The sequence below is a fragment of the Spermophilus citellus genome (genome assembly GCF_964194105.1).
Source record: "Spermophilus citellus genome assembly, chromosome: 10".
NCBI classification, from domain to species: domain Eukaryota; kingdom Metazoa; phylum Chordata; class Mammalia; order Rodentia; family Sciuridae; genus Spermophilus; species Spermophilus citellus.
In genome coordinates this window covers 131,953,205-131,965,370 of record NC_138197.1, presented here as the reverse complement: position 1 = coordinate 131,965,370, position 12,166 = coordinate 131,953,205, and the positions used below count along the sequence as shown (strand labels likewise).

Below are 12,166 nucleotides of genomic sequence, written 5' to 3'. Positions count from 1 at the left end.
CCAGTGGACACTCAGAGCAGATGGGGCTCCTGGCGAGGTCCGGGCAGCATGGACAGGTGTGGGGTGGGAAGGAGGGAGAGCTGAGCCTCCCTGTCCCCGTCCCCGTCCCCGTCCCCGTCCGTCTCCCTCTGCTCTCTCAGGGCTGCTCCTGCTCAGCCTGCGTAGGAGGCCCAGGGCTCAGCAAAACATCCAACCGGAAGCTGCTGCTGCTCTTCTTGGCTCCTGAAATCCCTCAAGTCATCTAAAGGTGGTCACTGAGGAGACCCCGAGTCATTCTCTGTTGGTGGCACAGGTGGCCGAGCGCAGAGCCCTGAGCTTCTCTCGGGTTCTAGGGCCTCCCTTTTCATCTTGTGAGAGGACGTTTTTGCCCAGAGGGTGAAATAGATTGTGGATGCAAACATGGGGGTGGTGGGCTGTCGCGGGTGAGCAGTTGGCAGAGCCGGGTGTCCGAGGGGTGAGGGAGCAGTGAGGCCCCCCCGGGACAAAGGCGGGCCAGGCTTTGATTTGCATTTTGTCCTAAAATGTTTTTATACACTGCAGCTCAGTCACTGTGACTAATCACAAGATTTAATGGCCTTAAACTGCTCACTAAGGGCCCAATTCAATTAAAAAATGTCCTGCGGAAGCCATGAATAATCCCCTCGTCTTGGCTTTCCCAGTCTTCCAGAGGCTTCCGCCAAGTGGAGGCCAAATGGATTTTTTCCTTTTTTAATCTTTTTTTATCATCGTGGGCCTGGGCCCCCTGCCAGCGACATCACCTCCCCTCCTTCCGTCCCACTTCTGCACCAGGCCCTCGGGCCTCCAGCTGGGCCCCGCTGACACTGGGAAACGACTTCTGCTTCTTTCCAGTTTGACAGGCTCTGGAATGAGATGCCCGTCAATGCCAAGGGGCGGCTGAAGTACCCCGACTTCCTGAGCAGGTTTGGTTCGGAGCGGGCAGCCACGCCACCAGTCTCCGACAGCTCGACCAGGGCCCAGAGAGGGAGCAGCGTCCCCGTGGTCTTGGAAAGAACCAGATCTACCGTCTCCTCACCCACCCATGACCTGAAAGTGGGGTCGAAATCGCGGAGTCTGCCCAGCGTGAGTTCTCAGACGGCCAAGGCCCCTGCCACCTTGCTAGACCCACACAGCCTGGGGCCAGGTGCTCCTTCCCCGGGGTGCAGGCGACCAAGAGACTGGGCTCAGGGGAGCCTGCCGTGGGGGACACGGGAAGGGGCTTCCTGTGGAGGACTGGCTGTGAGGAGGGCAGGAGGGAGGGTTGGGCAGGAGGGAGGTCAGCACTGGAGTGACCTGGAGACTCTGCTGGTCTGCTGGCGTGGAAGGTGGAGGGGCCCCAAGCTGAGGACCAGGGGAGGTCTCTGGAGGCTGGAAAGACATCCGGACACCTGGGTTTTAGCTCAGCAAGGCCACTTAGACTTTGGTTTTGGGTGTCGAGTCGCCAGGTCTGTGTTCATCTGTCAGAGCAGCCATAGGTCACACATAGGCCTGAGGGCCCTCAGGACACCCCGTTCACTGTGAGGGGCACGAACCGTGGCAGGTTGCTATGCAGCAGAGACGTGGTCTGAGGAACCCTGGTGCCCACTGTGGCTGCTGCAGGGAAGGGACCCACAGAGGCAGGGAGATGGTGGGTGGATGGTCTGGGCGAGAGGCCCCTGTCTTGCAGCGGGGTGGGGAGGGCGTGGGAGCAGGGTCACACCCTGGACGGTCTTCAAGGTGGACCCACAGGACCTCCTGATGGGTGCACTGCGGGCGGGGCAGGAGTGGGAGAGTCAGGAGGCTGCCCAGTGTTGGCATGGCGGCTGGAGAAGGGAATGCCCACCCCAGGAGCTGCGCAGGCCCCGGCAGGAAGAAGGACCTGGGCCCCCGCTGAGGGTCATTGAGGAACTCAGGAGAGAGGTCCGGGTTAGATGGAATTAGCTTCCCTGCTGTAAATGGAAAATACAAGGAAACCAAGAACAGCCTCCTACTTGGTCCACATCATTTCGAAATAAGAGATATTCTGTGTTTACTAGATGGATACCTCGGGGCCAATGACAGGTCAGTCCCTCATTTAGGTAAGACTTCCTCAAGGGGAACCCCTGCCCCAGGCCCCAGGCACGTATACCACTGGTGCATTTCAACTGTGGCGGTATATTTATTTCCCAAGCTATTTTGGCATTATGATTTGGCTCAAATACAGCTCACTGATGGAAATGAAATTTGTCAGTTGTAGGATGTTTATCTGCTTTATTCTTCATTGAATTTACCCTATCTGTGTCACTGTGCACCTCCAACCCCGAGTCCCCTCGGCTGGTTCTTTATTATTTTCACTTACTTTATTTATTTATTTATTTATACCAGGGATTGAACTCAGGGGCACTTAAACACTGAGCCACATCCCTAGCCCCATTTTATTTTTTATTTTGAGACAGGGTCTTGCTGAGTTGCTTAGGGCCTTGCTAAGTGGCTGAGGCTGGCTTTGAACTTGCGATCCTCCTGCCTCAGCCTCCCAAGCAGCTGGGATTACAGGTGTGCTCCACGCACCCCCTCTTACTTCCACTTTACATCTCATTTTAAACCACCTTTTATTTTCCTTCCCACCAGACCCCCGCGAGCATGGGGCTAGCGCCAGGCACCCCGCCCCTGCAGAACTGCGAGCCCCTGGAGAGCAAGCTCAGGAAGCAGGTCCAGGGCTGCTGGCGGGGGCTGCTGAAGGAGTGCAAGGAGAAGGACGTGGACAAGCAGGGCACCATTTCCGCCTCCGAGTTCCTGGGTGCGCTGCGGCTCTGTCCCCTTTGCCACTCCTCTGCAGGAGGCTGTTCTCCCTGGCACAAGCCCACACTCCAGGGGGGAGGCGAAAGAGAGCAGGAAACCCACAGGGGCTTCTGGGGAGTGGGCAGCCTGCAACCTGCAGGGCCACGGCACCCTCTGTGACTGGCAGCTGTGTCACTGGAGAATGTGGAGCTCACAGAGCAGGCAGCGAGGCGGGGGAGGGGCAGCGGCACAGTCCAGGGGGGCCCCACTCCGCCCGCCTCCCCTCCTTGGTGTTGGTTAAACTGCTGGGACTTACACACCACTAGGTGTGGCGTGCTGGCCGAGGTCTACACCCAGGAAGTGAGTCGGACCCAGCCGCTTAGCTCTTCCTAGTAACCCTGCTGACATAAGAAGTTCCCTCAAGACCCTCCAACACGGTGCACACTCACTATCACAACCAAGACTTAAAATGCACAGAACAAGGTGTCATTTAACAGCACATCTGAAAAAGTACTCGTAAATTAAATAGGAAATATGAGATCAATACTAATCAAATACTATGATGTTGATCAAATGCAACATGTTTTGCTAAAACCAAATCAGCAAAACTGATTTTAATGCCCTTTCGAGTTGCCCTCAGTTTTTGAGTTAATTCTTTTGATTCTGAGCATGAGGCACCCTGATTGGTGCTGCTGTTCTTATGGTCCTTGTTTTTCTTCTTAACCATGAACTTCCTGGTCAGTCACCGATCCGTTATTCCCAGGAGCTTGCTAGGCTTAATAGTGCACCCAGAATTCAATACTGACCCACGGCCAGTCCTTCCGCATTCCCCTCCCTGCTGACGCCTACTGCAGGTCGGGCACGGGGAGGAGTTCCACAGATCCTAGATGTCATTGGAATGAAAATGCAGGGCGTGCAGATGGTCGGGGCCTAACAGAGTCCCCAGCGCCCGTCGAGCCCCCTCCCACAGCCGCCCCAGCAGCCTCCCCCTGCTGCTTGCACCAGCCCCCTCTCCTGGCTCCCACAGTACCCTGTCCACCCCCTGCCACCACAGCTCTGGTGACAGCACAGCAGACTACCCAGGACCGTGGGCCTCTCCTGGGGCACTGAGTCTGTCATGCGTCTGTCTGCCCGGCCGTCCACCCACCTGAGCGCTGAGGCAGGAGGGAGGGCCAGCTGCAGGTGCTGAGGGGAGGGTGAGCCAGGGGACTGCCACCGACGGCCTGCCGTGATATCTGCAGCCCTGGCGGAGAAGTTCAACCTGGACATGAGCAAGGAGGAGAGCCAGCAGCTCGTCCTCAAGTACGACTTGAAGAACAACGGCAGGTTCGCCTACTGCGACTTCATCCAGAGCTGCGTGCTGCTGCTGAAAGCCAAGGAGACGGCGCTGATGCACAGGATGAGGATCCAGAACACGCAGAAGATGGTAGGAGCGCAGCCGGGGCGGGGCGGGGCGGGCGGGGCAGGACGGGGCCCCTGCTTCTCAGAGAAGGTGGACTTGGTGCATCAGAGGCTCCATAGGGGCCCCTGGCCAGGCCACCCCATTCTGCCGCCAGCCAGGACTCACTGCCAGGTGTCCCTGGCCTCTCTGCCACCTGCCCACAAACCTTGCTCAGAGGTTCCTGGACCCGTGACACATGCTGAGCGTGGCCTGACCCCATCTCCTCTGTTACCCAAAGGCCCTGCAGGGCAGCTGTCTGGGTCAGGGCTCAGCCTGGAACAGGGCAGGGTAAAGTCGAGTGTCCACCAGGCTTCAGGGACATTGAAAACAACTCAGAGACTTACTTCCTTGTAAATGATTCAAAGATCTCCTTTCTCTCCTTCTGGAACCACAGAAAGGCCTGGAGCCTGGACCTAGGGTCCTCGTGTCCTGGGAAGAGCTCGGGTGGCTCTTCCCAGAGCCATGAGGAGCATCAGCCTGACGCCAGGCACAGTGTCAGCCACTCCCGCGGGCCCTGCCATGTGGGGCAGGGCGGCAACCACCGGAGACAGCTGAGTGGGCCTGGGCGGGGGGTGGGGCTGGAGGACCCCCCACTCCTCAGGGAGTTCTCCCTCTGTTCCCTCAAAGGCACCCTGCAGACACTAGGTGGCACCGAAGGGCGGGGCTCTTAACTCTCAGCTGTGTGCAGTCTTCAGCTGACCCTGGCGCCAGGCGCATTCGTGGCCTCTCCTCCCGCACACCTGGGGCAGGCCCCCAGGCCTGGACCAGGAGGGGCCCCAAGCTCCTCTGCATCCTCAGTGGCGCTGAGTTAGATGACAAGTGCTGCTGGCGACTCAGGGAACAAACACTGAGTCCAGTCACCTTGGGACTCAGCTGGAGGGGCCCTGCCCCACCCACCCACCCACTCCTGGAAGCCAGCAGAGGTCAGGGCGCACACTGCCAGCAAATGACGTGGTGGATCCGTGCAGACAGTGTCTGCCCAGCTGCACTGGTCGTCTTGTGCAGAATCGGGGGCCCTCTTAGCGGAGCTTCCATTTAAATAAGCAGGGCCCCTGTGAGGCTGAGGCTGAGCTCATGGAGGGGAACTCAGGTTGGGGCGTCCTCTGGCCAGCTCAGCTCTCTGGCGAGCGGGGAGAGGCCACAGGTCCCAGGAACACAGTTGGGGACTATGGAGACCACGTGGCCTGAGAGGCCCCTGCCTGCCCTCCTTCCTCCATGCCCACGACCTGTTGCCTGGCCTGTGAATAAGCGAGGTCTGCTGGCCGGAAGGCCTGCGGGGAGCGGCCAGTGAGAGTGCTGGGAAGAGCGTGCGGGGCCTCCTGAGCCTCCCGAGGAGAGGCTGCCCAGCTTCCAGAACTCATCTGCCCTCCGTGCGGCTAAAAGCCTGTGACAGGTGCCCTGGGACAACCAGGGAGACCGGCCCACTGCTCTCCTGGCCCACCCCAGGCTCCATGCCACGCTTCACAGTGGTTCTGCCCTTGGCGCCCCTGGGAGAGCAGCCCCTGCCCACCTGACTCGCTGTGGCCCTGTCTCAGCCATCTCCGTCCCCTCTGGAGCTGCCGAGGCCCCACCGTAACTGAGGCGCTCTGGTGAAGTTCTTGCAGAGAAGGAAGAGAGTGGGCTTTCCAGCCCTCTGGGCATCTTCTCTGCAGCCTTCAGCAGCGTTGAGCCCTCTGGGGAGGTGGCCCCGGGGCTGCTGGTTCTGGTGCTGCCAGGGTCACGGGCCAAAGAGTGCCACAGTGTCAGCACACCGTGGAGTGATGGGAACCGGACGTGGGACGAGCCGTCCTCAGGGTGCATGGACCCACCCATTAGGCAGATTAGCAGCTACCAAAGCTCTGGGGATCTGGGGACTTTCCATCGTAGGCGCTAAGTGAAAGCAATTTGATCTGCTGATTTGTTTTACATAGCGCCATGTTCAGATTAAACTTTCCTCAAATGTGTTCCTCGTTGCTGCCGACAGCTCACCTCTGTGATATCCAGACATGTGCTGGGCGACATCCTGCTAAAATACCCTGTTTCCAGTCAGTGGCGCCTCAGCGAGGCTGGGGTGGTGTGCGCGTATGCTCTAATTGCTGGATGTGACCACATCCGGGCGAGGTTTTAGACTCCTCATAATCTCCTGGAATTCCCAGGGTGGAACCTCTTTTTTCTCCAACCATCTTGAAGTTGACCTGGCACCTGCCAGGCCCTCACCTGCAGGAGCATGTGGCCTCCTGAGCCTCCGTCTCCTCCTCTGTGACCTGGGGGTAGGAGACTGACCCCCTTCACAAGGTGCGGGCAGGGCCCCAGGGGGCCCTGGCGGGCGAGGACAGCCACCCACAGGGAGCTCCCGCCCCTCCTCCACCTCCCAGCCTCCCTTGTGTTGCAGAAGGAAGCAGGCACAGAGTCCTGCTCTCTCTACATGGTGCTGCTGCGCATCCAGCCCAAGATCCTGCACTGCTGGCGGCCCATGCGGCGCAGTTTCAAAAGCTACGACGAGGGCGGGACGGGGCTTCTGAGTGTGGCTGACTTCAGGAAGGTGAGCCCAGCTCCCGGGGTGGTGGCCTCTGAGCAGGACCCACCACCCGGCATCAGTGGCCAGAAAGCTCAGAACAGGGGCCCTGTGCTTCCACACAAAGGCCCAGGTGGCCTGCTATCCCAGCCCTCGCCCCCTGGGGCTGGTTACCTGGGCCCCGTCCACCTGCCCCTCCCCTCGAGCTCCAGCTCCTCCTGAGGGTGGCCCTGGCCTGCACCCCATCCTGCAGCACCACTGCCCTGGGCAGCTTCCTGTGGGCCCCGCCGACTGCTGCTGCTCCTGAGCCCTGGTGGGTGCTGGGCAGAGACCCTGCGCTCCATCCAGGCCCCTGCTGCTGGGCCTCGTGGTAGACCCAGAAGAGAGCAGGACACAGGCCTCCCATGCAGCCCGCACACAGTGGGGCTGCGCCCTTGTGCTCAGGCTGAACTGAGCCCAGGCCAGTCCCTGGTCAGCAGCCCTGCAGTGGCTCCACATGGCCCCTGGCCACCTTCCCTGGGGCCAGGCACAGTGGCAGCCAGGGTTCTCCTCTGGCCATGAACGAGGAGCAGGAAGGAGGGCGGTTCTCTTCTCCCCTTCTTCAGACACTGCCCTCAGCAGAGGAGGAGATGGGCACGGGCAGAGGACCCGGCCCTGCTGAGCACTCACTGCTTCATCCCAGGGGCCAGACAGCCAGGCCAGCTGCCCTCCGCCCAGGGGTCTCCTCTTGGAAACAAACCATGACGAAACATAGATAAGAATGGGGAGCCTAACTTGATGACCAGAATCTGTCTCCTGGGATTTGTGGCTGAAGGTCCAAGTTGACTTCCCTCCACATCAGGGAGTCCAGAGCTGGCATGGTGGCTGGACGGTCATCAGGGACGCGTTTCCATTTACCACCCTGGGTGCCTGGCTTCCTCCCCCAGTGCCAGCTCGTGGTCCAAGATGGCTGCTGGGGCCCCAGCCTCATGTCCACATTCCAGAGAGGAAAGGAGGAGAGGAAGAGGACCTGCGCAGTCTCGCAGAAGTTCCAAATAGCATTCTCCTTTCGTTTTCTCTGGGTCAGGTGCCTGGCTGCAAGGGAGGCTGAGAAGTGGTCCCTGAGAGTGGGCCACAGCAGCCTAGAAGAAAAACAGCTTCTGTCACTGGGGCAGGGCAGTTGGCTCTGGGCGGACAAATAGCTGTCTCTGCCAGAGGCTGCATCACTGTCCCGCCCCGGTGGGCTGCGGCCCACCCACATTCAGGCCCTGAGGCCAGGTCTCCCCACCCCAATCCGCTCCTCCGTCTGCTCACCCTGCCTGGACATGTGGCCCTTCAGGAAGGCCGGGGGGATTGACCTGCAGCCCGGGAGAGCCAGGGTTTCCATCCCTTCCAGTGTCACACCCAGATGCACAGAGGGGCCGCCCTGGGGCTGCGTCCCGTGAGGCGTGCCTTTCTGGGAGGGCTGGGGCTGGCCTGGGTGACGGTGGCCTGCCGTGTCCCGCAGGTGCTGAGGCAGTACAGCATCAACCTCTCGGAGGAGGACTTCTTCCACGTGCTGGAGTACTACGACAAGACGCTGTCCTCCAGGGTCGCCTACAACGACTTCCTCCGCGCCTTCCTGCAGTAGCCTGCACCCAGCACGCACAGCGGGCCTGGCTCTGGCCCAGGGCTAGTAAAATAAGGGCATTGAGGGGGCTCCTGAATTTCCCAAAACCTATCCTGAAGGAGACCTGGCCAGCCTGCAGCCCTGGTTCGGCAGGCCCTGGCCGCGGCTGGAGGCCTCTCAGGCGGCCTGAGCACCCTGCCTCGTCTCCTTCACTCACTGGTTTGAACAAATAAAAAGTCTTCTTGAGGCTTTAAAAGAGTATGGAGATAAAGTGTTTTAAAGCTTGACATTTCTGGAGGTTTTATCCACAGTCACCCGATGGGCAACCTCCTCCAGTCCAGCCCTGTGCACTGCCACCCGAGGGCTGCCACTGGCTCAGAGGACACCTGCTGTACCATCTGTGGGGCCGCGTCTCTGTCCCTGGGGCCTGCGCGCTGCTGCAGGGTGCCTGCTCAGGGACGCTGGCCAGCTGATGTCTGCAGAGCAGCTCACCCCACGTGGGGCCTGGTTGCACCCTGGGCTCAGCCTTTCTGAAGCCTGGCCCAGGGGTTGTTGGTGTGACAGGTGACGAGCTCAGAGAAGTCTGGCCTGCTGCTCTCCTCCCCCTGCAGTGAAGCAGCCGAGGGCCGGGGCAGGTTGCAGCCTCTGGAGGCCTTCAACCCACCGCCAGGGTGACCACCTAGGGACAGCGGCAGGCGCCCCGGGATAGGGAGGAGGCAGGTCCTTGCCCCCAGCTCCTCGGGCACTGGGCCACAGCTGAGGTGACTTGGGCCAGGCAGGGCTGGGCAGGCCCCAGGTCCAGAGAACCCTGGGCCAGGGGAGCTCTGGGAGAGCCTGCTACAGGGAAAGCAGGGGCAGCCGAGGAGAGGCCCCAGAGCCGCATGAGGCCCTGAAGCAGGGACCCCACAACCTGGCTGCCCCTCTCGGGCCTTGCAAGCCCCTGCCACTCCCTGCCTCGGAGTCCTTGTCCATGGATGGGGAACACGCTCTGACCCTGGGCCCTTGGGAAGCACTGTTGCAGGGAGAGGCTTCCATCTGAGATAAGGAGGGACATGAGCACCCACGTACCCGGTCCAGGCAAGGACTGGAGGACACCAGCTCGGGCGTGGGCAGAGGGGCGGGGTGGGGCCAACGTCCAGGGAGCACGGGAGAGTGCCAGTCTCTGGCCGGCCAGCACTGCTGACACATCACCATCTGGGCTTCCCCTGGTATTTCCACTTGACAGGTGAGGAAACTGAGGCGTGGGAAATCGACTTACCCTCAGCCTCACACTCACAGTGAGTGGCTGCCCACGCCAGTGCTGAGGCCCAGGTGACAGTGTGTGCTGTGGCTGGGTAAGTGTCCCCTAAGGCCCCCGTGTTGCAGGCTGGGTCTCCACCCATGGCCCTGATGGGAAGTGTCAGGAACTTTGGGATGTGGGCCTAGCAGGAAGGGTTTAGGTCCCTGGGACTGTGTTGCCAAGGGGATGATGGGACCCCCAGCTGCTCCCTCTTCTCTCGCCTTTGCTTCCTGGGCATGAGGCTAGTGTCTCTGCTCCATCATACACTCCTGCCATGAAGTGCTGCCCACCACAGGCCCAGCCTCCTCTTCATAAGCTGGTTGTCTCGGGTATTTTGTTACCGTGCAGAAAGCTGGCTGGCACAGCCTGGGGCTGGGATGGCTGCCTGAAGGAGGGCGAGTGCCCCTGCCCAGAGCCTCCTGCCCAGCACCCTGCTGCAGCCCCCCAGGGCCTCCTGCCCTCTTCTGCATAGCCCCATATTCCTCCCAAGGCTCAGCGCTGAAGTCACCCGCATAGGGAGCCTCTGTGGCCTCCGGGCAGAGGCAATCTCCCTGCCCATGCCCCAGTGGAGGCAGTGTCACAGGCAGCGTGTAGCTTCATCCCCCACACCTTACAGGAACCCTGGGCATAGAGTCCACCAGGGTAAGGATGCTGACCTTCCCCACCCACCTCATCTGCCCCACAGAAGGTGCTGTGTCTGGCTGGGCACAGCTCATCCCTTTCTCAGAAGGAAAGCAAGCTGGTCTCTGGCGACAGGGGCCTCTCTATGACTGACAGCGGTTGCTGGCTCCTCATGGTGCTGAGGGTGGCCCGGAGGTCAGACCCCTTCAGTTGGATGCATCTCCCAGATCCTAGGTCCTTTCAAAAATCCTAGGTCCTTTTGGCCAGCACTGCTGGTGGGACACCTGGTGTGACATCTTCAACAGGATTAAAATGCAACTTCATCTATGAGATGAATCAGGTGACTCTGCTTTTAGTGAGCTCTGGAAAGAGATTTTTGTAGCCGAAAACTATTCTTCTGACCCCCAAAATTGGAAGTGTGTTCCTAAACTTGCAAAATGACTTAATACAGTCCCCGCCGTGCTGGTGGGTGGGCTGCTCTTGCCAGGCCTCAGCACTAGTGGCCCTGCCTGGGTGCCTGGCCCCCACCTGAGTACTGGGCTTCGGCTTCCTCTGACTGTCACTCACAGCCTCACAAGTGGCATCTGCTGTTTCTTCCACCCATTCCTCAAAACTCAAAGCCCTCCCTTCCATGGAGCCGCCCTGATTTCCTGAGGCTAACATTTAGCCTGGCACTGATCAGCGGTCTTGTGGGTCCATGATTTTTAAGGAATAAAGATGGAGAAGGAAGTAAAGACAGAAAACAAGACCAACAACAGACCATGTAACCTACAAAGTCAAATATATTTACTATCTAAATTCTTATGAAAATATCTGACTTCCAAGAACAACAACAACAACAAAAAAAATGAGGCATCTAAAGGAAATTTTAAAATATAGTGTGTGGAGAGAGAACCTCCTAAGAATCAAACTTAGATATGACACAGATTTTGGAACAGGTTTGGGGCCTGGGTGACTGGGACAGGAGCAGTAAGGTTTTCTGAGGAGGATTCCAAGAAGATAAAGGAGGAAGCAGCCATGCCCAGAGCTGAAGATAGGAAGATCATTTAGGAACAGAAAATAAATTCAAACTAACAGGTTGATCTGTTACATAATGGAAAAGGAAGACAACACACAGGATCATACGTGATTGGCATAAAACCTCAGGAAGGGATCCAGTGGAAATGCTTGAGATGAAAACCATCGTAACAAAGCTAAAGAGTGCCATTGACAGACTCAGCCGCAGATTTGGCACAGCTCAGGGAAGAATGAGTGAATGTGACCAGGTCCATAGCAGGGGATAAAAGTGCAAAGGAAAGAGTGGGGATAGCATAACGGAATATGTAAGAGCTAATGGATACCCAGTGAGCCTTGAAGAGTCCCCTCAGTTCTCTCTCTGTCCTTAGGACCCACCCTAGGGGTCAGCACTGGTCCCGTGTAGAGCTCATCTTGGCCTCTACCTCTCCCTCTGATTCTGCCACATTGATCTTTTTTGTTCCCTGCAGGGACTTAATCTGTTTCTGCCTCAGGGACTTGGCACATGCCATCCTCTCTGCCTGCAGCGATCTTCCTATCCTCAGCTCTGGGCATGGCTGCTTCCCCCTTTATCTTCTTGGAGTCCTCCTCAGAAAACCTTACTGCTCCTGTCCCCATCACCCAGGCCCCATTACTATCTCACTGTCCTCAGAGCCTCCCCATCATCTCCAAAGGGTCTTGTCCTTTCCTGACCCCTGCCCCCCAGGAAGCATGCTCCGCACAGGGGGAGACTTCCCTGTGGCCCCCATCAGTGTTCCTGTGCCTAGAAGAAGTCCCAGCACGGGTGGGCTCAGCAGGCAGAGCCCCCATAAATGCTGGCATGCAATGGTGAAGGACGGTTGAGATTCCGGTTGGGTGTCCACCGTGGGCCTGCATGGCCTTGGAAGAGTCAGATCTCCACCCTCTTCCCTGGCAGCGCCTCTCCCGGGTGAGGACTCGCACTGGGGTTTCCTGTGAAGAGGTTTTCAGAGGATGAGGCACTTCCCAGGGTACCGG

General features: G+C 58.9%; 1 protein-coding gene across 1 annotated transcript in view; it reads left to right on the top strand.

Moving 5' to 3' along the window:
- EFCAB6 (EF-hand calcium binding domain 6) overlaps positions 1 to 8,277 on the top strand; it is a gene marked incomplete at its 3' end in the record, with an annotated part of 193,435 nt that extends 185,158 nt beyond the window's left edge. The window contains exons 26-30 of the mRNA XM_081310868.1: positions 850 to 1,080; positions 2,584 to 2,752; positions 3,975 to 4,159; positions 6,546 to 6,695; positions 8,155 to 8,277. Coding sequence (XP_081166994.1) covers positions 850 to 1,080; positions 2,584 to 2,752; positions 3,975 to 4,159; positions 6,546 to 6,695; positions 8,155 to 8,277 — 858 coding nt within the window. The remainder of the gene's footprint in view (positions 1 to 849; positions 1,081 to 2,583; positions 2,753 to 3,974; positions 4,160 to 6,545; positions 6,696 to 8,154) is intronic.
- Between the last annotated feature and the right edge of the window lie 3,889 nt (positions 8,278 to 12,166).